The sequence below is a fragment of the Pteropus medius genome, unplaced genomic scaffold (assembly GCF_902729225.1).
Source record: "Pteropus medius unplaced genomic scaffold, Ma_sr-lr_union100, whole genome shotgun sequence".
NCBI classification, from domain to species: Eukaryota; Metazoa; Chordata; class Mammalia; order Chiroptera; family Pteropodidae; genus Pteropus; species Pteropus medius.
Genome location: NW_024352785.1, coordinates 20,328,698 through 20,355,395, shown reverse-complemented (window position 1 = coordinate 20,355,395; position 26,698 = coordinate 20,328,698). Strand labels below are relative to the sequence as shown.

The 26,698-nt window shown below is 47.2% G+C and overlaps 2 protein-coding genes and 1 pseudogene across 10 annotated transcripts; 1 reads left to right on the top strand and 2 right to left on the bottom strand.

The window, feature by feature from the left end:
• On the top strand, positions 1-23,646 carry PTCD1 (pentatricopeptide repeat domain 1). Of its 7 annotated transcripts, XM_039848608.1 has the most exons (11): positions 95-113; positions 243-316; positions 2,083-2,584; positions 4,631-4,771; positions 7,248-7,466; positions 9,341-9,442; positions 11,366-12,073; positions 13,207-13,323; positions 14,071-14,253; positions 15,991-16,144; positions 22,039-23,645. In XM_039848608.1, the coding sequence occupies exons 3-11, from the start codon at positions 2,105-2,107 to the stop codon at positions 22,116-22,118; spliced, it is 2,184 nt and encodes a 727-aa protein (XP_039704542.1). In that variant the 5' UTR covers positions 95-113; positions 243-316; positions 2,083-2,104; the 3' UTR covers positions 22,119-23,645. The 7 variants fall into 7 exon arrangements, with proteins under 7 accessions (XP_039704543.1, XP_039704541.1, XP_039704540.1 ...); XM_039848609.1 differs by lacking the exon at positions 243-316 and having other exon boundaries at positions 1-113; XM_039848607.1 differs by lacking the exon at positions 243-316 and having other exon boundaries at positions 1-217.
• Positions 16,615-26,593, bottom strand: BUD31 (BUD31 spliceosome associated protein). Of its 3 annotated transcripts, none has more exons than XM_039848626.1 (7): positions 26,417-26,593; positions 25,314-25,449; positions 24,792-24,914; positions 18,780-18,902; positions 18,408-18,574; positions 16,969-17,072; positions 16,615-16,859 (listed from the first exon to the last, which is right to left on the bottom strand). In XM_039848626.1, coding segments are annotated over exons 3-7 (489 nt in total). In that variant the 5' UTR covers positions 24,886-24,914; positions 25,314-25,449; positions 26,417-26,593; the 3' UTR covers positions 16,615-16,858. The 3 variants fall into 3 exon arrangements, with proteins under 3 accessions (XP_039704560.1, XP_039704561.1, XP_039704562.1); XM_039848627.1 differs by lacking the exon at positions 26,417-26,593 and adding an exon at positions 25,636-26,047; XM_039848628.1 differs by lacking the exon at positions 16,969-17,072.
• Positions 20,008-20,123, bottom strand: LOC120591008 (uncharacterized; annotated as a pseudogene).
• Positions 26,594-26,698: the final 105 nt, after the last annotated feature.

The window sequence follows — 26,698 nt, the reverse complement described above, 5'->3', positions numbered from 1 at the left end:
AGCCGCCAGCCGAACTCCCGCCTGGCCTCGCGCCTGTGAATCTGTACAGGCGGAGAGTTCGCGACCCAGATCGCGCCTGCGCCTGGTTGGCTGGGGCGCTCTCCTGAGAGAAGGTGGCTGGGAAGAACCTCGTGCAGCGAGGCGGGGACGCGGGATCCAGCGGGTGGGCGATGCAGGGCGAGCAGGCACCGAGCCGCGTTCACTGGCCAGTCTCGGAGTGAGTTCGTATTTGACTCTCACAGGAGCCTGGAACCTGGACGGGGACAGGTCAGAAGGGCAGCGAGTGTAGCAGTCGGGGTTTAGCCGGGGGCGTCCGGTGAGTAAAGCGAAGCTCTAAAAGCCACTGGCCTGAGGCTCCCTGGGGGCGTCTGGGGAGGGGCGGGTCCCCCGAGAGAAAACAGCGGCAGCGTGTCTAATTCAGGGGTTATTAGCCTGGGCAGATTAATGACTTTGGGTAGGAAGAAAATTACACCTTTATTGTCTCTGTGAAATTGAGCATTTCCTTCCCAGACTGACGAGTATCGTTAGTGCCCAAAACTAAGTCGTGATTTCAAGTGGGGATGCATGTAAATGAGTAGTTGGAGATAGAGTATCTACAACAATACAAGCTACAATTTCCACTCATTACTACTTTGACAGAATGATAGGTTCTTGTTTTTAGTGTATTGAAAAGAAGCATATATCATAAGTTTGTTTTTAAAACATCTGATACCTATTTCAATTTTTTTTTTTTGGTAATCCCGTGCATTTCATTTAATGCATGTAAACACTTTAATTAATGTGGCTATTTAAAAATTTTAAATTACATATGCGCGTGCATTCTGTTTCTATTGGAGTCGCAGGATTCACCAGATATGGAATTACCAGTAAAGGCCCTCAGCACTAGTGTCACAACCTCCTGGTTGTCCTTGACCTGGATTCAAAACCAGCGCAGTTCCACAGCTGGCCAGTCTTCCCTATAGCACTGCTGCAGGGCCTCCAGCAAGTCACTACCCTTCCTGGGCCTCAGTAATTAATCTGTTCAGTCTGCCATCACCACTGAGGTCTTTCTAACAATAATCTGATATAACCAGACCTTAAAATATTTTCACGCTGGTTATTTTGATATTATGAAAGAGTTTCAAGTATGCAGAGTAGGACCTCTAGCCTAGCACTGTCCAACAGCTGTATATGTCCATATATAATTATATATATAATTTTAAATTTTCAAGTAGCCATATTAAAGTCAAAAGAAATTTCTAATTAATGTTAAATTTTCTTTAGTCCAGTGTATCCAGAATATTATTTCAACATGTAAAATGATGCGTATATTTAATATTGATTTTTTTGTACAAAGTCTTAGAAATCTGGTGTGTATTTTATACTTCTGGCACATCTCCAATTAGCTACATTTCATGTGCTCAGTAGCCACATGTGGCCAGTAGCTATAATATTGGATAGCACAGCTCTAACCCATTTGTCCATGACTTTTGCAGAAAAGAAATGCTTGAGTTAGCTCTCCTGTGCAGAGGCCCAGAATGCCAACATTTTTTTCCCTAATAAATGATAATAGCTACAATTTTTTGAACACCTATTAAATGCCAGGCATTGTGCTAAAAACATCTCATTTAATCTTTTTAACCTTATGGTGAGGTGAGTGTGATTATCCTCATCTTGCAGCTGAAGAATTTGAGGCACAGGAACGTCATCAAGTAATGGGCATAGTCACACAGCTCTGGCTAGGACTCAAACTTAGCTCTGATTTCAGTACCTGTGCCCTTACATCATGGCTCAATAATATCAATAGCTTGTATCTATTGTGTGTCTACTGTGCCAGCACTGTGCTGCATGCAGTGTATCTGAGACCTCATTCAGTCATTGCCTAGTGCTGTGTAGGTGACATAGTTAACCCCAGTTTGCAGGCAAGGGGACTGAGACCAGAGCAGTGAGGGCCCAGGGATTCACGGATGGTTATTTGGTAGAGCTTGAGTCAGAAGCTAGGCTTTCTAACCTCAGGACTCAGTTTGTAACCAGTTCTCTGTCTATCTGCCTTTTTGGGCTATGAACCTGAGTTGACTTCATTATTTTTCTGACCTATATTAGGCCCTGGAGGTGAAAGCCAGCGATGGACCTTGTGAGACTTGCCCGGCTCTTCTCCAGCCCCTGCCCCAGGGGACTGACTGTCTTGCAACACCTTGACCCTCTCAGAGCCAGGTGGGCAGGAGGTAGGGAGAGTCTTGTATGGCTGAGGGCCATGGGGCTGACTGGGCCAACACCAGCAGCTTTCAGCAGCTCCCTCTCTCAGCTGCCCCTCGGCCAGGGGAGCCAGAAGAACATGCACAGCTTCAGCTCTGACCCGAGCCAGCCCAGCTCTGTGGCCACCCAGGAGAAAGAGGAGGAGGAGAGCTTTGGGACCCTTTCTGATAAATACTCCTCCCGGAGAATGTTCCGCAAATCAACAGCCCAGTTGTATAACCTGCGGCTCAGGGAACAGAGTGCTGAAGAGGATGAAGAAAGGGAGCTGGAGCCAAAATCATGGCAGGGCCGGAGAAACACCCCTTACTGGTACTTCTTTCAGTGCAAACGCCTGATCAAGGAAGGAAAGGTGAGGGAACCTTTGGATTCTGTTGCTCCTGGCTCTTGTATCCATGGTAGCTCAGTACTTTGTGAAGGGCCACCCTACATTCTCAATCTCTAAAGGTTGGGATGCTCAGGGCTTTTATCTCCTCTTTACTCTCTCTGGGTGCTATACCGGGTGACCCACCAGGCTCCTGCTTTCAGTGTCCCCTCATATTTGTATCTCCAGCCCGGTCTTCCTGTGGACTCCCTGTGTATCCAGCTACCTTCTCAATTCTCCCTTACACTTACCCACATCGACCTGAAATTTTTGTTCCCAACCTTGTTTTCATTACACTTTTTTCATCTAAATGGCACTCCCACTATTCCATCTGCTCAAGCCAAATGCCTTCAGGTCATTCCTAACTCTCTTACCAGCTCTAATTTCAAAACGTTGCCGGTCCCATCACTTCTCAAAACCCAACCCCTGAACGCTCTGGCTTAGCCTTCTCCTTGCCCCCTCTCAGCTATTACACCTGTTACTGGGCTCCCCACTGCCTTTGCCACCTCCTGCCCAGATGTCGGCTCACAGCACAGAGCTGTCCTGTTAAAGCAGAAAGCAAATAGCGTTACTCCTCTCCAAAACTCCCAATGTATTCAGTGACATTGAAGATGTTTGCTTTCTTAGGTATTGACAATAACATTCCATTTATGTTTAAAATTCTTTTGGAGGTATGTGTTGAAGACTTTATGAATGAAATGGTAGCATATCTTGCATTTGCTTTAAGAAATTCTGTTTGGAGGAGGAGTGCAGGGTAGAGGTGAAACAAGATTGGCCAAACATTAATAATCGTCGTGATTAACACTGTTCTCTCTACTTTTGTGTATATTTGAAATTTTTCGTAATGAAAAATTGGGAAAGAGAAGCCAAAGTCCTTACGATGGCTTATGAAGCCTGCAAGATCTTCCACCACCACCCCTCTACCCACCCTTACCACACCACTCTCATCCCCCTACTTACTCTGCTGCAGCTTCCTAGCCTCCTCTCTGCTCCTCCAACTCTCAAGCATACTGTGAATCTCAGGAGCCATCTTGAGATTCAGGGCCTTTGCTCTGGCTGTTCCCTCAGATAGCACCTCCTTCATATCTTTGTTCACCTGTCATCTGGGTGAGGCCCCGCTAAGCTGTGGTATCTAAAACTGAATCTCCCATACCCTTCTTCTGATCCTTACTGCTTCATTTTTGTTCATAGCACCTATCATCATTTGACATACTATATATTCTTTTAGTTATCTCGTTTAATATCTGTCTTTCCACACTAGAAGATGAGCTCCATGAGGGAAATCTCTCTTGTTTCCTGCTGTATCTCCTGCACATAGATCTTGCCTGGCACATAGTAGGACTCAGTAACTATTATTTGAATGCATGGATGAAAAAAAAACCTAGTAAAGGAGTGAACCAAAGATTTGAATGTAAATGGTTTAAGGGTGAGAATGGGGTAAAGACAACTGTGGGCCAAAGGAGTTTGCAGTTGGATACAGCTAGTCACCCAAGCTGCCGTCCTGCGCTGTTGCAGGCTGTTGCTGTGAATGGCCCCCTATGTTTGTGCAGCATAGTGGTTCTCAGCATGCCCACCAAACTGACCAGAACCCAGCCTCCTGTTCAGCTCGGACACTATGGGTGGAGTCAGCAAAGAATTGAGAGCAAGATGGGTCCTGAGATTCACAGAATTAACATTTTCTGGGGACTTAACTGAGTGCCAGGCCCTGGTTCACAGAGATGCAAAGACATCTTTGGCCCCTGCCCTCAAGGAGCTCACCTTCTGGCTAGAGGGAAGGTAGTCATGGCAGTAGGGTTGAGAGCTTCCATGGGTGGTGGGAATCCAATGGGCTTTCCTTTCCGGCTATCACAAAGCTCCCATGCTGCAGAGCACAGGGGCCAAGAAGCTAGTGACAGAGGCCCAGGATAGGTGTTTAGCTCCTGAGTAGGCCTGGTCTGGGCTCAGGGAGGGTCCCTCAGTCTCAAGCTCCCTCCCTCTGCTGAGGGTTTTGAAGCCACCCTGACTCCCCTCCGTTGTTCCTTCTTCCTCACACAGCTGGCTGAGGCTCTGGACCTGTTCGAGAGGCAGATGCTGAAGGAGGAGCGACTCCAGCCTCTTGAGTGCAACTACACGGTGCTGATTGGGGGCTGTGGCCGGGCTGGCTACTTGAAGAAGGCCTTCAGGCTCTACAACGATGTGAGTAGGGGGCATAGCGGTGGCAGGGGCAAGGCTCCAAAGAGCATGGGTTTGGGTACTAAAAAAAACTAGGTGCAAATCCTCAATGTGTCACCTGCTAGCACATGACTCTGGGCAGATGATTTAACCCCTCTGGCCTCAGTTTCATCATCTGTAAAATGGAGGCGATCTTGGATAATTAGATGAGGTGACATGGGAAGTCCTCCAACATCTGCCTGGATGATGGCAGGCCCTATGTGTTTTCCCACTGCTATTCTAAGTGTGTTTGTGCTCCTTTTCTTTTATCCCTACCCTCACCCTACACAAATGCATACACATGCACCTTTCTTCCAAAGCTGGTCCTTTGAAAAAGGGCTTTCATTCCTCAGGGAAGATGGTTTTACTTTACATTCACCCATCTCTGGGGTGTGGCATATTTGTTATTCTCAGCCAGGAAGCTATTTCTTTCGTGAGTTGGGAAAGAGCTGTGGACTCTAGCGGAAGTGATCCTATCTTTTGTAGCCAGAAGCTGAGACATCCTTTACTCCAGCAAAGATTCTTGGGAACCCTAGTCTTGTCATTTGGGACACTCCTACTCTAGGCCTGATAATCTCTACGTAGAAGCAAGTGGAAAGAATTGTGCTTAGAAATGTTAAAGTAACATATCCTTTAAAAAAAAAACAAAACCTAATTAAATGTCACGGCATAGAAAAACAAGAGGCTTCCCTGATCACCTAGCCAGGAGAAAAACATTCAGGTGCTAAATGAAGCGGGGGAGGGGCATTTATTGTGGCTCTTGATTAAGAGTCCTTAGCAGCACTTCCTTACATTCCGAGGATCCTTAAGTGACTTCCCACACATCACCTCAGAGAAGCCGAGGCCACTCTATTTAACTCTATTACTTTGCTGCTTTTTCCTCCCAATAAACTTCTTGTTTTGGAATAATTTTAGATTTATGGAAAAGTTACAAAGATAGTGTAGAAAGTTCACAAATACCCTCACACCCCCTTTCCCCGTGTTAACATCTTATGTTACGATGGTAGATTTGTCAAAACTAAGAAACCACCATTAGTTCATTACTGTTAATTGAACTCTAGGCTGTATTTGGATTTCACCAGTTTTTCCACTGCTATCCTCTTTCTTTCCTGTATCTGATCTGGATTCCTCTACTGGCTCCTTCAATCTGTGACATTTTCTGAGATTCCTTGTTTTTCATGACCTTGACAGTTTTGCGGAGTACTGGTTAGGGATTTTGTAGAATGTCCATCATTTGAGAATCTGTACTTTCTCATAATAAGACTGGGGATGTGGGTTTGGGGAAAGAATATCACAGAGGCGAAGTACCCTTCTCTTACTAGGGATTCACAACATCAGCATGACTTATCACAGGTGACATTTACCTTGGTCACTTGATTAAGTGGTGTTTGCCAGATTTCTCCACTGTGAAGGTGCTCTTTTTCCCTTTCTAGCCTTTTTCCATGGGTGTCCTTTGTAGCATTCACTATAGTTTTTGGTTATTTGTCTGTTGTGTGTCTCCCCCTCTAGAGTGTAAGCTCAGTGAAGACAGGCTGTGTCTGTCCTGGTGACCACTAGTGCCTGGCTTGTAGTAAGTCCTTAGTACACATCTGTCGAATGTATAAATACATATAGAGCATCTGTTATCCTCGATGTTGGGATTACCATCTCCATTTTTCAGATAAGGAAACTGAGGCCCAGAGAGATAAAGAGCCTTGTCCAAGGTTACCCCTGGAATTGGGATTTGAGCCCCAAACAACCTGACTTTAAAAGCAGGATTCTTTATAGTCCTCTTTGAAGCAGCTTGTTGCCTGCCCTTGGTCAGGTGGCCCTTCTCTGAGGAACAGTGAGTGCTTGTCTTTACCAGGGGCTCAGTCACCAGGAGGCTTGATAAGCACAGTGTCGGCCCCAGCCTGGGGTTTGTGACTCCTCAGGGTGGAGGGCTCTGAGATGTGTTGTAGTAACATGCTCCTGGCTGCTTCTGGTCTGGGGGCCACTCTCTTCCCCAATCCTTGCAACAACCTTTAAAGGTGACAATATCATCTTTGTTTTTCCAATAGGAGCTACCTTGCCCATGACCCTTCAGTTAGTAAACACTAGAGCTGGGCTTTGATTGCTCCCTCCTGCTCTTACCCAGAGCAGATTCACCCCAGGGCCCCATAACAGTCAGGGTGGCCTTGTCGGTCAGAGGGTGGGAACATCAGGAGGACCCTGCTTCAAGCACCTCAAGCCCAGGGTGGGCTGATGAATGCTATAGGGGCATGGTTTCTTGTTTGATGCATCTGGGATGTGGGGTCAGGCTGAGTTGGATTTGGAAAGCCAAGCTCTGATGTGTCATTCAGCTCTGCCTTAGCACAGGTCTCACTTCCAGGCTTTTTAATGAGATAACGGAGTCCTCGCTAGCTTCCTCTTGAGGTAGCTGTCACCTGTGTATGTCCAGATGATCCTGGAGCCACCTCCAAGTTTCTCCCCATCTCCACAGATGAAAAAGCGGGACCTGGAACCCTCAGATGCCACCTATACAGCCCTGTTCAATGTCTGCGCTGAGTCCCCCTGGAAGGACTCTGCTCTGCAGAGTGCCCAGAAGCTACGGCAGCAGCTCCAGGCCAGAAACTTCCAGCTCAACTTGAAAACGTACCATGCCCTGCTGAAGATGGCTGCCATGTGTGCAGACCTCAGGATGTGCCTCGATGTGTTCAAGGTGGGCACACTCTTCCTTCTTACCTCCTACTTGGGACCTGCCCCATGTAGCATGTGTGAGGCTGTGGCCATTTGTGTCCTTCATGCAGAAGATTCAGGGGCCAGTGAGATAGGCCCTGTGCTGGATTCTGGGTTCACAGATGAACGTAATGAGACCCTGTTCTCAGAGGCCTTGGTCTGATGGACAGAGAGGCCCCCAACCCCATGAGGGAGGTAGGTTGTGTGTGCTGCTGTGTGCTGTGTCCTGCTATGTGGGACTTCATGATGTCATGGAGGAGGGCAGCCTCATAGCAATTAGGATGAATTGGTGCTCCCCAGGGAGGGCCTCCTGCTTAGAAGAAAAAGCTCCAGTGTCCAGGGAGCTGTGGAGTCCAGCCGGTCGGTGTGTCGGGTTTGAGGGAAACAGGCAAGTTTCCCTTGAGGCATGGGAGCACTGAGCAGGGGCCTGTCTGCATTAGGGCTTTGACCTGCAGCTGCTTCTGCTCCCCAGTGGCCTTGTAAGAAGAGTTTTTATTTTTGGTATACAGAAGAGACTAGGAGGAAATTTGAGCAGGGAGGACCACAAGCAGGGTGGTGGTTCTGTTTTCTCAGGTTGCAAGGAAGTGAGACAGATGCAAATTAACACCAAAATGAAAGTTTATGGGAAACAGGGAAGGTTCTAGGTCCCCACAACCAAACCTCAGGAGAACCAGGGCAGTGTCAGGGCTCAGCAAGGCCCTCGGCAGCCTTGTCTTCGTACTCTTCACTCAGTCATGCCTCACTCTCTGTTCTTATGTTCTACCCAAAGTGACTTGGCTGCTTTCTGTCTCACTCCTTATATTACTGACTGACGCTTTTCCTCACTGCACGCAAGCATGTCTCTCCTGTCCATTCCAGGAGAGAGGACCTTGATGGACTGTGCAGGCACCATGTGGTGCAGAGCAGCCTTTGGCCAGTCCCTGGGTTAGCTGGCTTGAGTGGGCCTGCCCTGCTGGAGAGGCAGGATCATGGAGTCTTAAGCCTGGAGACCTCTCTGTGAGGGACAAATTCCTCCAGAGGGTGCTATGGGTGAGGCCGGTACCAGAAGGAGTGTGGCTGATAGGTCTCTGGCCTGATCTGTCCAGAGATGTCAGATTGGTATTTTAGGCAGGTCCACTCTGGTTGGTGAGGAGAGGACCAGTTAAGAAATAGCTGAGGTTGTGCAGGAGAGAGCATGGAGTAAAACCTCACTGAGGTAGAAGGGTTGCGACAGAGGGGGAGATGGGAGAGTGGCAGCAGTGGGGCGGGAGCACCCCTGCTGACAAGGGACAGAGGAAGACAGGCTCGAGGAGGAGACCCTGAGGTGCTGAGAGGTGGAAGAAATGTCTCAAGAAGGCAATGGCCAATCCCAACAGTCCTGAGAGAGGCCGATGGTAACTAGTGCTGTGAGCACTTGCTGTGTGCAGTCACCACACCATCTTGTGTGGTTGTTCCAAAGATCTTCTAAGGCAAATTCTACCTGTGACCCTACTCCACAGATGAGGAAACTAAGACCAGGGAGCCTTGCTGACTCTCTCACAGCTGGCCAGTGGTAAAGCTGGGACTTGAAGCCAGCTCTGTAATTCCAAAGTCTCGAGTACAGGGGCTAAAAGTAACCACTGGGGCGGTTTTTGCAGAAGGGCTGCACAGAAGTGATAGGAGCAGCTGGGAAGAGAGAGGCCTGGGAAAGAAAGGAGGAACTGTAGGCGGCAGTCAGCTTTGCTCAGGAGCTGGTTTTGAGCCGACCCCAGAGCCGGATTCAGGCCCCACCTCTTCAAGACGTGCAGACCTGGGAATGTCTGCCCAGAGTCAGACCCATTGGGTGGGCCTAGGCTCTGCCATAGGTTTCTAACAGGACCTCCTCATTTTCTCCCCCAGGAAATTGTTCATAAAGGGCATGCAGTCACAGAGGAAACCTTCAGTTTCCTGCTCATGGGCTGCATCCAGGACAAGAAGACAGGCTTCCGATACGCCCTGCAGGTCTGTCCCTCCTGGCTGTGCCTTCCTGTCTCTCCTGCTGCCCTGCTTCTCCTGTGAACCTGTGGTCAGGTGCCAATGATGATTCTGTGTGCATTTCTTGAGCTCCTGCTTTTGCTCTGTGCTGAGTGTCTTCATATTTTTGATTTTTTGGTCTTTCCAGAGCACAGTGTTCCCCCCACTCACCCCATTTTACACACAGCAGGGAGAGGAGGCCATTCGAGGTGGTGGTAGCATGGCTGCCCTGAGAGTGAGGGCACAGCCAGCCCCCACTTTCTCACACTGCTCAGAAGCTTTCTGTGCAGCCAGCTTGCATTGGCTAAGGTAATGGTCCCTGAATGTCTGCAGCAAACCCACCTAGGGTGCTCATTCAGCCATTCCTCACAGCCTTCCCTCCTGCCCCAGTATCTCTGCGGGGGAACCCAGGAGATGCATGTAGTCCTAGGAGAGTCTCATAGATGTCAAAGTCGAGACATGCTGCTCTAACCTCACCTCAGACTCCGGGAGAGAACCCCCCTCATCAAGTGGGTATGCTGTATTAGCAGTGGTACCACAGCTGCTCTCCTAGCTCCTCGGAGTGGTAAAGTACCCACAGGCTACCTAGACCCCTCCAGGTTTGTTGGGGGAGTGGAGAGCACAGACCAGCAGCATTAACCTTATTTGAGACTTGCCAGAAAGGCAGGGTCTCAGACTCCCCACCACTCCCAACAGACACTGGGACCAGATCTGCATTTCAACAGGATCTCTAGGCAGTTGGTCTGCACAGAATTTAAGCCCCAGTGATCTGGGACAGCCCTGGACCAAATACTTGCCTCTCTGCAGACGCCCTAGAAGCGGTGGCTGCCGGCCATCCTCTGGCCATCAGCCAGCTTCTTTATAGTGAAAACCAGTCAAGACCTAGTTCCTTCCTCTCTTTGGCCTACATCTGTTCTAGTTAGAAACAGTCTGTAATACTAACAGCTGTGCACAGTGTCATGCACTTATTAAACTGTTTGAGCTAGGCACCACTAGCCCCATTTTACAGGCAACCGAGGCTCCCAAAGGTTAAATAACTTGCCTAAGGTCCCACAGCCACTAAGCAGCAGAGCTGGGATTTGAAACCAAGGTTTGTCTGACTCTAGAGTCAGAACTTGCCACCGTGGGATAGTGTCTGTGTCCCTGCTAAAACTCAATTCTGTCAACATTCTCTGTGGAAGTGCCTGTCAAGACCCTTGCCCTCCTCAAGACCCTGTCCAGAGGACAGCATCCCAATTGCCAGGTGTGCCCACCTGGACCTGACCAGCTCCCACCTCACCTGCACACTGGTCCCTGATGAGGGCAGGAAGTCAGATGTGAGCTCTAGGCCCACTGAGTGTGGCCTCCTCTTGAGCCCAGAGATGAAGAGGAGGAAGTAAGACCTTGAGCACATGTGGTGCCATCTTGGTGTCAGAGTTACCTAGACATGATCAGAGCAGCCCTTTTTGGAGAACACAGCATCTTGAGAGGAAACGTGGCTGCTTAGGCCCACAGTTAATGAGGCACTCTACCTGGCTTAGTTCCCCTCTGCCCATACTTGCTCTGTGCTCTCAAATATGAGAAGCACATAGTAGGCACTCGGAGTGCAGCTGAATCCAATCCTGAAGTTGACCTTGACTCTTCCTGAACCTAGCTGCTCTGGCTGTCTATCCCAGGAAAGTACAGAGGTGGGCATAGACCCAGGGCAAAGCCTGTTTCCTGGTACAGGGGCCCTGGGAGTGGGTGGAGGGATGAAACTACAAGAACATTTTTGGGGTGAGCTAAAAGGAGGAAGGGAGTAGCACCCCATGAAGTCTCCCAGAGAGTTCCCAGATTCTTCAGATTCTTAGTTGCCCATAGCTTGGTGTGGGGTCAGATAACTATCTGTGTCCTAAGAGGGAGCATGGAGCTGAGATTTGTCTCTCATGGCAGGTGTGGAGGCAGATGCTGAATCTGGGGCTCCAGCCGAGCCAGCATAGCTACAACCTGCTGTTGGGGGCAGCTCGGGACTGTGGCCTGGGGGACCCAGAGGTGGCCTCAGCACTGCTCCTGAGGCCCAGGGAGGAGATGGTGCCGCTCCAGCCCCCGGCAGGTGGGCTGCAGGCAAGAAGGAAAGCCCAAGCTGGGACTGTCAGTGGTGTCTCAGCCAGGCTGCATGTAGAGAACCTGGAAAAGCAGCTGTTTCTGGAACCTTCTCAAGTACTTGAGAGGCCTCCAGAGTCTCAGGAGGCCAGAGTCCCCAGCAAGGCTCGGTCCGAGGTGGAAACCAAAGTGGACCCTGACAATGCAGTGGCCCTCTCCTCCATGGCCCCAGAGCTGCCTCCCTGGGGCCTAGAAGCCAACCTCCTGACCTTGGGGGCGGTCCCCCAGAATGTGGTCTCCTTTGGGACCGTGACCACCCCAGCTGACAGACTGGCCTTGATGGGGGGCCTGGAGGGCTTCCTGGGCAAGATGGCAGAGCACGGGCTCAGGCCTGACATCAAAACCCTCACATTGCTGGCGGAAGTGGTGGAGCCCGGGAGCCCTGCAGAGTCCTCGCTGCTGACAGTCCTGGACATGCACCAGCTGGAGGCTGATGTGACATTCTTCAACACTCTCATGAGGAAGAAGAGCAAGCTGGGCGATCTGGAGGGGGCAAAGGTGAGGGGCATGGAGTCAAACACTGGGGTCTGGGCTATGACCCCTTGTTCCCCTTCCCTCCTTTGACCCTCCAACTGTGGAACCCGGCTCTCCTGCCAGGTGCGTCTTCCATTCCTGCAGTCAGCGGGCAGATTGTCCAGAGCCCCTGTTCTGGGCCTGGGCTCTGTTGAGAAACTGGAAATCGAGCGATGAACTAGCCAGCTCCACTCCCTGCCTTCCTCACAGGTTGGTGGGAGGCAGACACCAAACATATCCTCACACTAACAAGGGCACGAGGGGCGTGGGGACATGTGGCCTGGTGGCTACTGAGTGTCCGTACACTTCAGACACCCTCACCCCCACCTCGCTGACATCACACTTACTCTGCTAGATGCTGTTCTAAGTGCTTCACATCCATTTGTGTCTTTTTTGACCACACCAGAAGACACTGCTGGTATCTGGCTCTCCCCATGTCACCAATGAAGACATTCATACGACGTGTTTCTGTGTGATGCCTTTTTTGCCAGAACACTGATGAGCATCCAAGATGACAAAGACATTAGCCTCTGCCTTCGGGCCCATAGTGCAGAGTATACTTATCTTTAGATAAGCTAGATATGATAGAGCCCCTCCTGAGGACTCTCCCTGACCCAGCCAGGCTGAGTAGGTGTTCTTTGTCCTCTTCCTCACCCCTGCCCGGGCCCTTCAGTCAACACTTCTCATGTTGTTGGTGTTGTCTCCCACCCTGGACCATGAGCCCCTAGGGCCCCTGGTGCCAGCTCCGTGGACATTGAAGGCTCAAGTGCATGGGTGGTTGGCCGACAGAGTAGCAGAGACGGGCAGGAACATTAAGAGCATTCAGGGACATGGGATAGCCTACTGGGGACAGGCAAGCTTGAAGGCAAGAATGTACTTGTAGGGTGGCTAAATTCTGGGAACCTAGGCTCTGAGAGGTGGCTGGACAGGACCCTGGGCCTTTGAATGCCAAGCTGAGGCTAGTGCCCAATGTGGCCAGCAGAAGGAGCCTGAGGCCTTGGAGCGGAGCTGTGCCCCTGGGGTCTCCAATGTCCAGCCATGGGCTTTGCTAGAGAAGGTTCTTGCCAGGGCTGGTGAGTTACAGCTTACCATGATACTATCCATGTTTGTCCCCACAGGCGCTGCTGCCAGCCCTGGCAAAGAGGGGACTTGTCCCTAACCTGCAGACATTCTGCAATTTGGCCATCGGGTGCCGCAGGCCAAGGGATGGTCTGCAGCTGCTGGCAGACATGAAAGTGAGTGTGCCCAGGCTTGGGCAGGATCCGTGGTGCTGAGGAGCACTTGTGGGGTGCTCAGGAAGAAATCTGGGTGGAGGCAAGTGGGGGCCCTTCCAACCTGCTCAGGTCTCTGCACCCAGACAAGATAAACAGTATGTATATGTGGGTGGAGGGCGGGGGGAGTGGGATCACTCTAGCTTCAAGTATAGAATGATTATTGGCCCTATTTGAGAGACAGTAGGCAGGCCCTGGTGAGCTGCTGCAGGAATGGGCATTGAGAGCGGGAATATTACAGTCTTGAAGCGGGTGGCAGTGGGGTGAGACTGAGGAGTGGGACCAGGTCTTGGCCCTGACACTCTGGAGAGAGAGAGGGTAGAATGGAGCAAGAATGTATCAGAATTCTTGTGGGGTAGGGGTTTGCCGTAAACCCACAGGCAAGAGCCGAGGAGGGCGTTTCCTGCCCATGGTTTACTGCCTGAGTCCATTAACCTCTGATAGAAGCATTCTTTCTGTCCAGGTTCCTCAGGACTGTGAGGGTTAAGGTCCTCAGCCATGTGGGTTGGACCCACAGAGTGGGGCATGCGTGCTGTCCTTTTGGATTGGACAGTACAGCCCATGGTTGCTACGCAGTTCTGCCCTACTTGTCCCTGGTCGCTCGCAGAGCAGACCTGACTAGCAGGGCAACTCAAGCTTGGACATGCTGCAGCAGGCCACTTTGCCCCAAGTCATCATCGTCTCTCTGAATGTATGTCTTTGATGTTCCAGAAGTTCCAGATGACCCCCAATGCCCACATCTACAGCACCCTCATCAACGCAGCCCTCAAGAAGCTGGACTACACCTATCTTATTGGTATCTTGAAGGACATGAAGCAGAACAGAGTCCCAGTGAATGAAGTGGTTATCCGCCAATTGGAGTTTGCAGCCCAGTACCCACCCACCTTTGACCGGGTATGTGCACTAATCTCTAATGTGCCCATTGTCACCTTAACCAGTGCCACCCCCGACACCTGGTTCTGGGATTTGGCATTCCCTTGCTTTAAACTGCCCATGGCTTCCCTTAGGAGAAATTAGAAACTCAGACCACAGCTTGTGAGTTCCTCTCCGCGGGGCTCATTTCATCTCAGACCACTCTTCCCTTTGTTCACTCTGTCAGTCCCACTAGACTTTTGTTCTCTCTAGATAATACCAGCCTCTTTCCTGCCTCAGGCTTTTTGTATTGTGCCTTGAATAGGCTCTCCCTGCTTTTCCCATAACTGGTTCCTTCTAATCCTGTAAATGGCTTTCTCAGAGATACCCTGTTGGCCGCTTCTCTCCCCATTACATATAGCACTATTTCTTTTCCTCGTGTTTCACAGCCTATAATTACATGTACACGTGTGCCTCTTGCCTTAATGAAATCACAAGCCCCTAAGGGTAGAGACCGTCTGCCTTGCTCAGCTGGATTCCTAGTGCCTGATCACTGCGTGATAACCATGTAGCTTGTTGTCAAGTGAATGGGGATGGCAGTAGGGCAATGGTAGATCTGTTCTGTAATGGCCACTTCTCTCCCTGCGGTTCTGAGGCTATCAGGCTCTGGGGGTTGTTTTTAGGTTTACTGAGTCAGATCTGTGCTGAGCTCCTCCAGAGCAACTGTGGCCTAGAGGAGCACAAACCCAATGGGGAGGGAGGTAAGTCAGCAAGGACACACCAAGCCATGGAGGCATGGGGTCAAGGATGGCCATGCAGGTGTGGTGGTTGAATGTCATTTTGAAGGCTAAGAATTAGTGAAACAGCAGTAGAGAATATGCTAGGCAGAGGGCATAGCTGGGCATCTTCGAGCAGTCGGTTATTAGTCTTGTCTTACTGAATCCTCAGAGTTCTTTATATATTCTGGATACTAGTGTTTTATTGGTTGCATATTGCAGATATCTTCTAGTTAGTGGACTCTCTTCACTGTGGTATAGGGTCCACTCACGGTCTTCTCAGGTTCAGTCAGCAGTCACCAGACTACCATAGGCCTCAAAGATTATTGTATTCAAACCACATATTCATACTCCCTTATGATGGTGTACTTATTTTTATTTGTGATTGTCGAGTTTTTGCTTTATGTACTTTCAGGCTGCATTAGGTACATACAAGTTTCGAATTCTTAAATATTTTGATTGAAACCTTTTATCATTTGTGGTAAGTCTTTATCTCTGATAGTTTGTTTCTTCTATTCCTCTACCAGCTTTCTTCTATTCCTCTACCAGCTTTCTTTTGGTACCTGGTGCGTCTTATTTCCTTTTCTTTCCATCTTTTTATAGAGACCACTGCAGCAGTGCTGAGATGACAGTCAGAAAACAGACAGTGGCTTTGCCGAGGGGGAGGCATTCAGCAGACTATAGAGACAGAATTGGTGGGACCCAGAGATTCTGACTTGGGTGGTTAGGAGAACATCCCTGGAGATAGGAGCAGAGCAACACATATTTAGGATTTGTTAGCAGATAGGAATATGGGTCTGCCTCATGGTACACGCTTCTCTCCAGTAAGCTACTCAAGTATTGAACAACTTTCGTGTCCTCTCCCCTTAACCACCTGGAAGGGGGAACAACTTCCCTGAGGCCTGAACCAGCTGCTGGGGTTTGGGATTAGCTATAGGTAGTGTGCAGCGATTCTAATTGTGGCTCCTCTAAACTCCAGAATCCCATGCTTTTCCAATTATAGTACAAAGGAAAAAACACCTACTTGGAGAAGATCGATGGCTTTCGAGCTTATTATAAGCAGTGGCTAAAAGTGATGCCAGCAGAGGAAATCCCCCACCCGTGGCAGAAGTTCCGGACCAAGCCCAAGGGGGACCAAGACATTGTCCCCAAGGATGGTATGGATGGCGTCCGTGGGGGGAGGTGATAAAGAGGCCCCAGGGGAGCTCTGGCAGAGCTGGAACAAAGTGCACAGCCTTCACAGTACTTTGTGGGAGCTCCAGGAGTCCCTTTCATATTAAAGATACATGGATGTAGCCTCAAGCATGAAGGAAAGATCTGGCCAGAGTAAGAGCTGCAGCATTTTGCAGGTGGACAAATGGTAAGGACAACAAATGCTGGACCCAGCGTGCATGACAAGTTCACGGCTGGTCCCAGTGTAGCCTGGGCAACTTGGCAGGTCACCTCAGGCCATCCTTGCCTCAGAGGGTGTCATCCTCATTTCTGATAAGGAAAGTGAACTTGACTAAGGTGATATGGTGGAGGAGGTGGAGTCAGTGTCAGGTCCCAAGCGACTGGTCTCCAGGGCCTGGTGCTCTCCCACTGGGTCCCACAGACTGCTGACTCTGTGAAAGAATGAACACAGGGCCCAAAGGTTTAAAAGTTTTATTTCTATAAATCATGGCTGATGAACACCAAAGCCTTCACACACAGAGACCATGTTCCAACTCAAGCCTGGGGAACCGCTCTGCGAGAAGAGCTGCTCTCAAAGGGGGTGGTGCAACAGGCAGAAACCTGCGAAGTCCAGTGTCCTGGGTGGAGAGGGGTCAGGGCCTGAGGGCCTCAGCCAGAGCAGCCCCTGCAGCCGCAGTGCGTGCACTCGATGATCCGACCCTGCAACAGAGGACAGCTGAGACACTGCACTTCCACCAAATGCCACCTGCCTCCCCTCCCCCCACAGTAATCCTCTGGCGAGAAGGTTGGCAACAGGACAGTCACTCACTATAGGACATGCCTCAGAAACTCCTCTGTGACAGTTCTGGATGGTGAAAATTTGGTTTCCTTGTGAAGATGGAAACAGCTGCTGTTGACACTGAAGTTACATCTCTGTGCATTTAATTTATGGAAATTCAACATAAAACACTTTTTCCCCCAAAAGGGATAAAAATCTGTGAATGATTTTTGTTATTCTGTGAAGTAAGCATGACATATCTTGCAATGAAATGGAGGTAGATCTGCTACTGCTCAGGGGGCTTAGAGCCAGGGGCCTCAGGGCCCCCTCTGGGCTAGGGGACTTTCTAGAGAGGACACCAGGGAAGAAGGGTGTACATATGAATCTGTAAGGCAAGAGAACAGTCTTGTCCCCCAGGCCAGGTGTGGCCTGATGTCTGGCCAGGGGCATGCCCAGCAGACATAAGATCTCAGAGCAGTGGTTTATATTTTCCTTGTTCCTTTTTTTCTGGGAGTAAGAACCTTGTCTAAGCAAAGACGATCTTATTAGTTAGGTGAAACTCAACTAAATAAATCTAAAGCAGGCTTTGATTTGGCCACAGTGCTGGGGCAGCACCCCCAATCAGACAGTCATGGAATCCTGGTGCTCTCAGATGAGAAGGGCTTCTGCGCCCTGCTACCCATCCCTGCTCTGCAGAAAACACCCGGAGCCTTTCCTTGGGGAGGCAGCTCTCACTTTCCACTGCTCAGAATCCCTATCCTTGACCTTCCAGACGATTCAGGGAGAAGCTGCTTATTGGGCTAAAGCCCTTGGCCCAGAGCTGAAGCTCTATAAATTGTAACTAATCTGCAGAATAAAGGGACCCTGTGATGAGATACCTGTGTGAAAGGCTAACTCAAAAGATGGACAATCTGGTCTGACCTCCCAGCTGGGCTCGCAACAGTCAGCCAAGGGGTGTTCGCGAAAGCCACTAATGGCCAACACTCCAGTAATTTCTCTCCTTCTGCAGCTCCATTTCAGAGGGGTTTGCACCCTGAGCTCAGCTACTGCACACTCAGTACCATTCCCGAGCTGCTCAGCCTAGTTTGGAACAAAAAGTTCTAACAGACAAAATGTAGTGCAATTAAAGTGTCATTGTGAGGAAAAGGAGGCCTGGAAAAATGGGCCACCAGAGGGTCAGCAATACTGACTGGCCCACTCCTCCCTGACAGTCCTCCTAACCACCTTGGGGGTGGATGTCATTCTCCCATTTCATTAGTGAGGCTTGGAGTTCAATAACTTGCCCAAATGTGGAGTTGAGACTGGCCCCCAGACCTAGCAAACACAATTATTGCCAAACTACCTAGCATGAATTCCTGAACAGAGGGACTCACTCCCAGGGGGGATGGCCAAAGAGTATAAAATCCGTTGGCATCAACTAGGACAGAATTCTGAACTGAAAAGTAACATCAAACTCAAATCGTCAGGCATTATAGGGGTAGAGACATTACCACTTCTAGCTTGCTTTTGGGGACCCGGCAAATGCAATTTGTCCCAAAATTGGTGTCCCGTGTCTGAATGCACCGCAGGCAGCATAAATTCTCATAACCCTGCTTTTTCCATTTTGCGATCAGGTTTTTGTCTGCATAGCCTTCTTTAATACAATATTCATACAGTTCTGTCAAAAAGATGGGGAAAGGGCATTACACATGGTGTAACAAAGCTTATCCCACCCCTAGCCCATCACTATATCATGAAAAACAATATTTAGCCAACATTGGTCCCTCCCCCTTTTTTAGTGGTAAGAAAAATGAAACTCGTAATAGAGCCATTACTTAAATAAATATGAAAGCTACTCGAGCCAAGAGAATTTAGCCAATTACCTCTGCTTATGGCTTTCCGCTTATAGAAGAGGTCAAAAATATAGCGGGTTTTCTGGTGGTGGATCCTGAAGATGGGCCAAAGAGATTCCACTTTCCTCTTTCCCTCATGAGGTTCTGTTTCAGCTGGGGAGAAAAAGGTGTGTTTGGGCAGGTAGGGTTACTCTGCATAGGATGCAGTGAGTTTTTTTTTTTTTTTATAACTATAAATAAAGAATAAATCCTACTTTATACCCACTAGGTTGGCTATAATCAAAATGATAGACAATAACAAGTATTGAGGATGTGAAGAAATCAGAATCTTCACACGCTGCTGATGGGAATGTAAAATAATACAGCCACTGTGGAAATAGTCTGGTGGTTCCTAAGAAAGTTAAACACAGAGTTACCACATGACTTAGAAATTCTACTCCTGAGTATATGTCCAAGAGAATGGGAAACATATGTACACAAAAACTTGTATATAAATGTTCACAGCATTATTCACAAAAGCCAAAAAAGAGAAACCACCCCAGTGTCCCATCAATTGAAGAATAGATAAAATGTCACCTACCCATACAATGGAATATTATTTAGTCTATATAAAGTAATGGAGTACTAATAAATGCTAAAACCTGGATGAACCTTGAAAACATTATACTAAGTGAAAGAAACTAGTCCCCAAAGCCCACCTTTTCTATGATTCTATGTCTTTAGAGACAAAGTAGATTACTGGTTGCCTAAAATTGGGAGATATGAGAGGGAGGATGACCACTAAAGGGTATGGGATTTCTTTTGGGAGTGATGAAATGTAAAACTGATTGTGATGTTGGTTGCCCAACTCTGAATCTACTGAACCCCGCTCATACTTGAACACTTTAAAAGGGCAAGTTTTACATATGATTTCTATCTTAATAGAGTTGTTATTTAAAATAAAGTAAAAAAAAAAGCCATGATTTAATTGTTTTAAATTTTAATTTTCTTGTGATGAGATTTTTGAGATCTACTTTTAGCAACTTTCAAATATACAATTCAGCATTGTTAACTGTAGTCACTATGCTGCACAATAATACATCCCCCAAACTTCTTTATCTTATAAAGTATGTTGTTTTAAATTTAAAAATGCTTTTTTAATTAGCTAAATTAGAAAACAAAGATTTTAAGAAGTCATTCAAAGATAACCTCTGGTCTCTAACCTTCCAGACCTATTTCTACAGCATAATTTTTTTTTTTTTAAATTTATTATTATTTATGCCTACAGCACCTGGTCTTCCTAGGTGGTCTCCCATTCAAGTACTAGCCAGGTCCGACCCTGCTTAGCTTCCGAGATCAGACATTGGGCTTGTTCAGGGTGGCATGGCCGTAAACCATGGACCACGGCTCCACTAGGGCGTGAACCCAGGACCTTTTGTGTGTAAAGCTATGCTATGGAACCACGTCCTCTACAGCATAATTCTCAAGATAATTCTGGGTCTACAGATGGCCATCCTAATAATCTTTAAGGTACCTCTAATTTCATTTCCCAACCAAAGTCCTTTAGGAATAAGAGAAAAAAAAATTGGACAGGCCTGAAAGTTCACAGCATGCAGTCCTGCAGGAAACAACTGTTCCGTCAATCCAACAATACCTACAGGATCAGGAGCATCTCACACCCTTGCACGTGCCATGAGGCAACTTTCTCTCAGTTGATCTTTGTCTACCATTCTTCGTTTTTAAGGCAGAGGAGGAAGATGAGGAACAGTTAAACAAAAAAAAAAACTATTACCTCCATTTCTCCAACTCTGAGGCCATTTTATTACATTTTATAATTCAGCTCAACAGGATTCTGTGATCCAAGTAAAAGGCAGGTTTGACACAAGTGTACACTGTGTGCCTGCTGGGGGAGAGGCCCTGCTGTGGGTGCCTAAGACATAGCAGTGTGGAAGACAGAGATGCCCCAGAGCTGAGTTCCAGGGGATGGAAGCATTCTGTCATCTGGTGGTAAGTGGTAATGGCCAGAGAAAAAGAAAACATGGAAGGAGATGGAAAATGGGAACAGGGGACTGCCATTTTATATAGGTGATCAAAGGAGATGTCTGATCAGAGACCTTAAGAAACAAGGGGTGTTGGTGGGCTAGGGGGCAGAAGAAACAGGTACAGGTACATACTTTTATAAGATAAAGAAATCCTAGGGGTGTATTGTGCAGCACGGTGACTACAGTTAAAAATACTGAATTGTATATTTGAAAGTTGCTAAGAGTACATCTCAAAAGTTCTCATCACAAGGAAAAAAGTTATGTGAAGTGATGGATGTTTACTAAACTTATTGTGGTAATCATTTTACAATATATACATATATCAAATCACTAGTTGGCACACCAAAACTAATATAGTGTTTTAAGTCAATTATATCTCAATAAAAAAGTAAGAAAAATGAAGGACAAATATGCTTAAGAGAGAGAGCAAATAAAGACCCTGAGGACAAGACTGTACCTAGGGATCAAGGAACAGCAGAGTTAGGTGGGGCGGGGTTTGGTGGGGAGTGAGGGAGAGAGGTAGGGGATGGAGTTCAAGAAGGAACTGGGGCAAGTGTGTGTTTGACTCGGAAGGCCACAAAAGAATTTCGATTTTGTGCTGATGGGGAGGTGAGCCATTGGAGGATGCTGAGCAGAAAGTGATATGATCTGACTTGACTTAAAACCCTCACCCTGGCTGCCCTGTGGAGAAGACTGTAGGGAGAGAAGCAGGAAACTATTGCAGTAATCCAGATGATGGGTGAGGGTAGCTTGGACCAGGTGGTAGGGGTAGATGGGATAAAAGGAGCCAGATTTTAGATTCATTAATTTTCTAAGATTTCACTATGGATAATTTCAAATATACACAAAAGAAAACATTTTATTGAACTTTCAAGTACCTATCACCCAATTTCAACAATTACTAATAGGTAGTTTTATTTTATCTCGTTCTCCCCACTTTGGGGAGTGGGGGAATTAGAGTATTTAAAAATGAATCACAAAAATTAAGTATCGCATTCATAAGTACATATACGTCTCTAACATACTAAAGATTTAAAAAATATCTATGTCAATATCTCATGCAATGAAATCGATCATTATTTCTTATTGGCATCCCATATTCAGTCCATGTTCAGTTTTCACTGATTGCTTCAAAAATACCTGTTGACAACTAGTGTGTCTGAATTAGGATCCAGATAACATCCAGATGTTGTATTTGGTTGATTTTTTTGTCTCAAGTCTTATTTCTCTGTAACAATTTTCCCACTCTGTTCTGCCACCCTTTTTAGGAATCGATGTTATGGATGCTTGGATAGGAAGAATAAAAGAAAAAGGGGAGTCATGGACAGCTCCGCAGTTTGTGGCCTAAGAAGGGAAGCAGCTCTGGGGTGGGTGAAAGAGGATTCAGTTCAAACATGTTAAGTTTGAAATGTTTTTAGATATCCAAATGGGGCCATCCAACAGACAGTTGGTATAGTCTACTGTAGAGTCAAGGCTGGAGAAGACATCTGGTCACCTGGTGAAGAGTGGGGAAAGCCATGTGACTGGATGGGATCACTGAGGAAAGGGTAGGGCTGGGGGTGGGTGGGCTAGGAACTCACGCTGCCATCATGGAAGTGGAACCTCCCTCGCTATACTATTGAGTCTTTTCTCAATATTTAATCATAGCATCACCTGCATTTTTAAAATCCCTTTTTTTAACCCATTTTCACAAGATCATGCAAACATTCCAGGATATCGTTTTCTACAGATTCACAAAGTGGAAGGCAGTTTTCAGTAGGTGATGCCTTCCTGACACTATGAAGGTATGAAGAGGCCAGAGGTAGGGGATATCATGGCATAGACTAGGTTTTGGCCTCTTTGCTAATGCCAAAAACTGCCTATGAACTTCAAAACCTGGGAAACAATTATTTTACAATTATTCTTAAAAAGTCTAAATGTTTCTTAGGCAAGTGTTGATTACACTTGATTGTTAACTAGTATAAAGTCCTTATAAAAACAGTTATTTACATGTCCTGGTCACACAGAGTGCCCTTGTCAATCCCCATAAAACCCTCTGCCACACATAATTTCCCCCATCTCTGCCCCTCAGTCTCTATAATCAGGCTTTTTGTTTGTTTGTTTTGAGGACTTATAGGGCAACAGTGGCTATGCAAAAACTTGAGTAATGAACTAAGAGACATATGAAGAGCTGAGAAGTTGTGCTAAGCTAGGAAATACTGGGGACAAACTAAAAGAGAAAACAGAAATGTTCCTTCCTAAGATAACAGTGCCAATTGCAAATGGCTCTCAGATAAAGAGGACAGGTTTAGTAATGCCAAAGGCCACACAAGGGTCCTTCATGGCCTACAAGCAAAACTTGTACTAGAGGTTACAAACTGGAAGTTGGCAGCCCCAGCGAGCCTGAAGGCAGGCTTTATTTGGCTCTTCCCACAAACTTTTTAGTTTAAATTTTAAATTAGAACAGTTCACATCAAACAGTTGGATTTCTGACTTCTCTTGAGAAAAAATTAGCAAATTTGGTAATGCTGAGCTTGCATTCCACATGGTAAAATGGGCTCTAGGTAAGTAGCAGCTTCTGTCCCTCTCTGGTCTGCCACATACCCAGAGTTCCCTATTGTTTCCAACACTGAAGCCAAGTCTGGCACCACCTGCCATCCACATTGTTTTTTTTATCGTGGAAGTAAGAGCAAAATGAGAAAGCAAAGAAATGCTGAAGGGCTATATGGTTTAATAAAAATGGGAGAAAAAGTACTTCTTTTGGAGATAAAGAATATCATACATGTCACAGACACTTCTCCCTAGAGAACATACAAATGGCCAACAAATATATGAAATAATGCTCAACATCGCTAGCTATTGCGGAAATGCAAATCAAAACCACAATGAGATACCATCTCACACCTGTTAGAATAGCTATAATCAACAGGACAAGTAATAACGAATGTTGGAGAGAATGTGGAGAATAAAGAACCCTCATACACTGCCGTTGGGACTGCAAATGGGTACAGCCACTATGGAAAACAGTATGAAGCTTCCTCAAAAAACTAAGAATTGATCTACCATATGATCCAGCAATCCCTCTACTGGGTATTTACCCCAAAGACTTGAAAACCCATATCCCAAAAGATATTTGCATACTGATGTTCATAGCAGCATTATTCACAATGGCCAGGACATGGAAGCAACCGCAGTGTCCTACGATAGATGACTGGCTAAAGAAGCTGTGGTACATATATATAATGGAATATCACTCAGCCATAAGAAGAGATGAAATACTGCCATTTGTGACAACATGGATAGACCCTGAGATAATCATGCTAAGCGAAATAAGCCAGACAGAAAAAGTTGCAAAGCACATATCACTTATATGTGGGATATAAACCTAAAAGCAACAAATGAGCAGGACAGACAGAGACTCATGGACATGGACTAGTGGTTACCAGTTGGGTGAGGGAGGAGAGGAGAGGTAGACAGGGTAAAGGGGGTCAAATATGGGACAGGGAGAGGGTGAAGTGAGTAAAGGGGATCAAATATATGGTAGTTGAAGGAAACTGGACTTTGGGTGGTAAACACAATAGAATATATAGATGTCTAATGATAATGTATACCTAAAAAAAATGTAATTGTAGTAACCAATGTTACCCCAATAAACTTAATTAAAAAGAAAGAATATCATACATGTATACATATGCAAAATCTTCACTTCCTTCCAAACGTGTGATCTCATACTTTGCTTTGTGAATATAATTACTTTGTAAGTAATTATAGGTAGATTATTTGATCTATATTCCCTAAAGCTTTTACATTCAAATTGGCCCCCAAAATGGTTTTGAGGACCTTTTCATTAGTGTTATCTTACTTTCCAACACTTACTGTATTCCTGAGTTAATAAGCAAACAAAACATGTCAGTATCAGGAGCCCACAGTGTTACCCCCCCAACACCTTGCATTTATGCTTGCCTTTATACCTGGACCCTGGAGGCATCTAAACCTGTGACCTTTGAATGCAGCCCACCAAGACAGGAACTCCGCCACGCACCTTCTCTCATCTTTTGATCTAATTCATCCAGTGTTGGCTCAATCAACTCCCAGCCATCTGGGGGAGCTTTCCGGCTTCTTTTGACTTTAGGCATTTTTTCCCCACAAGGTAATTTGCAAAGATCTGAGGAGGGGGAGGAGGGGAAATTAAATGAATTGGTTTCTGAAACTCAAATCCCCAAAAGCCTTCGCCAGCCACTATTTGGTGCTCACTCACTTCCCTCTTATTACCTCAACTGTAAAAAGGGGATATAACAGAACCTCCATTATAGAGTCAGTGTGAAAAGTTAATTATAATTGTATAAAACATGCCTGGAGCGAAATATGTGCTTATTAGGTCTTTGCTCTTATCGTTAACTGACATCAACTATGAGCCTGCCCTGTACTGGATATTGGGAACACAGACAAAGAATAAAACACAACCTCTCTCTGAGAAGGTGGCAATACAGTGCGAGAACTATGGTTTGGGAAGCTTAGAAGATGTGTGTTTAAAAGGGAAAAAGACAGTATAAAACAAAAGTACCTTAGGGTCTGCTTCCCAAAAGTATAAAAGAAAAATCGCTGGTCTCTTTAGTTACAGGTTTAGGTTCTTGGCCAGCTCTACCAGTTACTCTGTGACTTTGGGGAGGTCACATTCCTTCTCTGGTCCTTAGTCTCATCTGTAAAATAAGAGCAACAGATTAGCCAGATTGCCAAGGTCTCTTTTAAACCTAACGAACATACTACATAGAGGCAAGTCATGTAAAGCTCATACAATAGTCCAGCCATTTTATAGATACCAAAGTATTTTTTTCAAACTTCATAGCATTTCCTAGGTGGCAAAGAGAAATCAGGTTATCTCTCACCTTTAAGCATGGCAGAGTCCTCTCTCCCAAATTCGGTCACTCCCTTCCAGGGGTGCCTGATGGTTTACAAAGTCCACCCCGCCCCACCTCCTTTCTTGATTTCTGCATAACCACCTTACAGACGAGAAATCAAACTCCAAAAGCTAAAATTAGGGTCACACAGCTGGGAACTGGCAGGGTATGACTCTAATTATAGGGTTCTGACTCTCAAATCAGTGGTCTTTGCACTTGTATCCCCCACGCTGAAGCTAGAGATGGATGGAATCTGGCCCGTGCCCCAGCACACACGGGCTAGAAGGACAAAGATACGGGAATGACCACTCTGTTATCACCCAGGGAAATTCGAGGGCCCTGGCCCAGCCTAGGAGTCAGAGGAGGACTCCCAGGGGAGATAACAGGTAGAAGATAAATTAGATCAAGAGAGTTGTGGGGCGGAATGAGAGAGTTAGTAGCGCTCGGGAGAGGCGGCGAGTGGAAAGGAGGGAAGACGTTACAGCCGGAATTGTAGGAAAGGATGACAGAGAGGTCGGCATCTAAACCCGGCTTACAAGAACAAGCAGTTTTTAGACAGAAAACGCTCTTAGCAGAGAAAACAGCAGCGGGATGAGGGCTAGAAAAAAGAGAAAGCGAGGCACCGCCTCCTCTCCGGAACTGACGCCAACCAGAATCCCGAACCCGTCCCAGTCCAGCCGTTCAGAGGGCCCTCTGTAACAATGCAGACTTCCGATCCCTGGCCCCAGCCATTACCAAGGTACTGGAGAACAGACTAAAAAACACCTACCAGAACCTCTGTCGCCGTCGACCGCCGTTTCTTTATCGACGGCTTCCGCTTCCCAGGTGATCGCCTTAGAATGAGGTCCTCGCGGAATCCCGCCCCGCTTCGTGCGGAGATTGCGTCATCTTAGGTGACTCAAACTCTGACTGTATAGAATTCCAGAGCTTCTGTTGCTTTTTGCTCTTCTCAGGGGAGTGCCCGGCTGCCTCACGCGTCTCCCTCGGAGGAGAGACTTGGGGCGCAGTTGCCCGGCACCGCGCGGGCGAGCCTGGACTCAGGCGGCGCGCG

Excerpts from the sequence above, each read along its gene's own strand:
- PTCD1 (XM_039848609.1), top strand. The coding sequence starts at position 2,105 with ATGGACCTTGTGAGACTTGCCCGGCTCTTCTCCAGCCCCTGCCCCAGG. Across the intron at positions 4,772-7,247 it reads CCTTCAGGCTCTACAACGAT|ATGAAAAAGCGGGACCTGGA; the intron begins GTGAGTAGGGGG and ends CCATCTCCACAG. Across the intron at positions 9,443-11,365 it reads GCTTCCGATACGCCCTGCAG|GTGTGGAGGCAGATGCTGAA; the intron begins GTCTGTCCCTCC and ends CTCTCATGGCAG.
- BUD31 (XM_039848626.1), bottom strand. The coding sequence starts at position 24,885 with ATGCCTAAAGTCAAAAGAAGCCGGAAAGCTCCCCCAGATGGCTGGGAG. Across the intron at positions 18,575-18,779 it reads GCGGAAAGCCATAAGCAGAG|AACTGTATGAATATTGTATT; the intron begins GTAATTGGCTAA and ends TCTTTTTGACAG. Across the intron at positions 17,073-18,407 it reads CCAAAAGCAAGCTAGAAGTG|AGATGTAACTTCAGTGTCAA; the intron begins GTAATGTCTCTA and ends TTAAATGCACAG.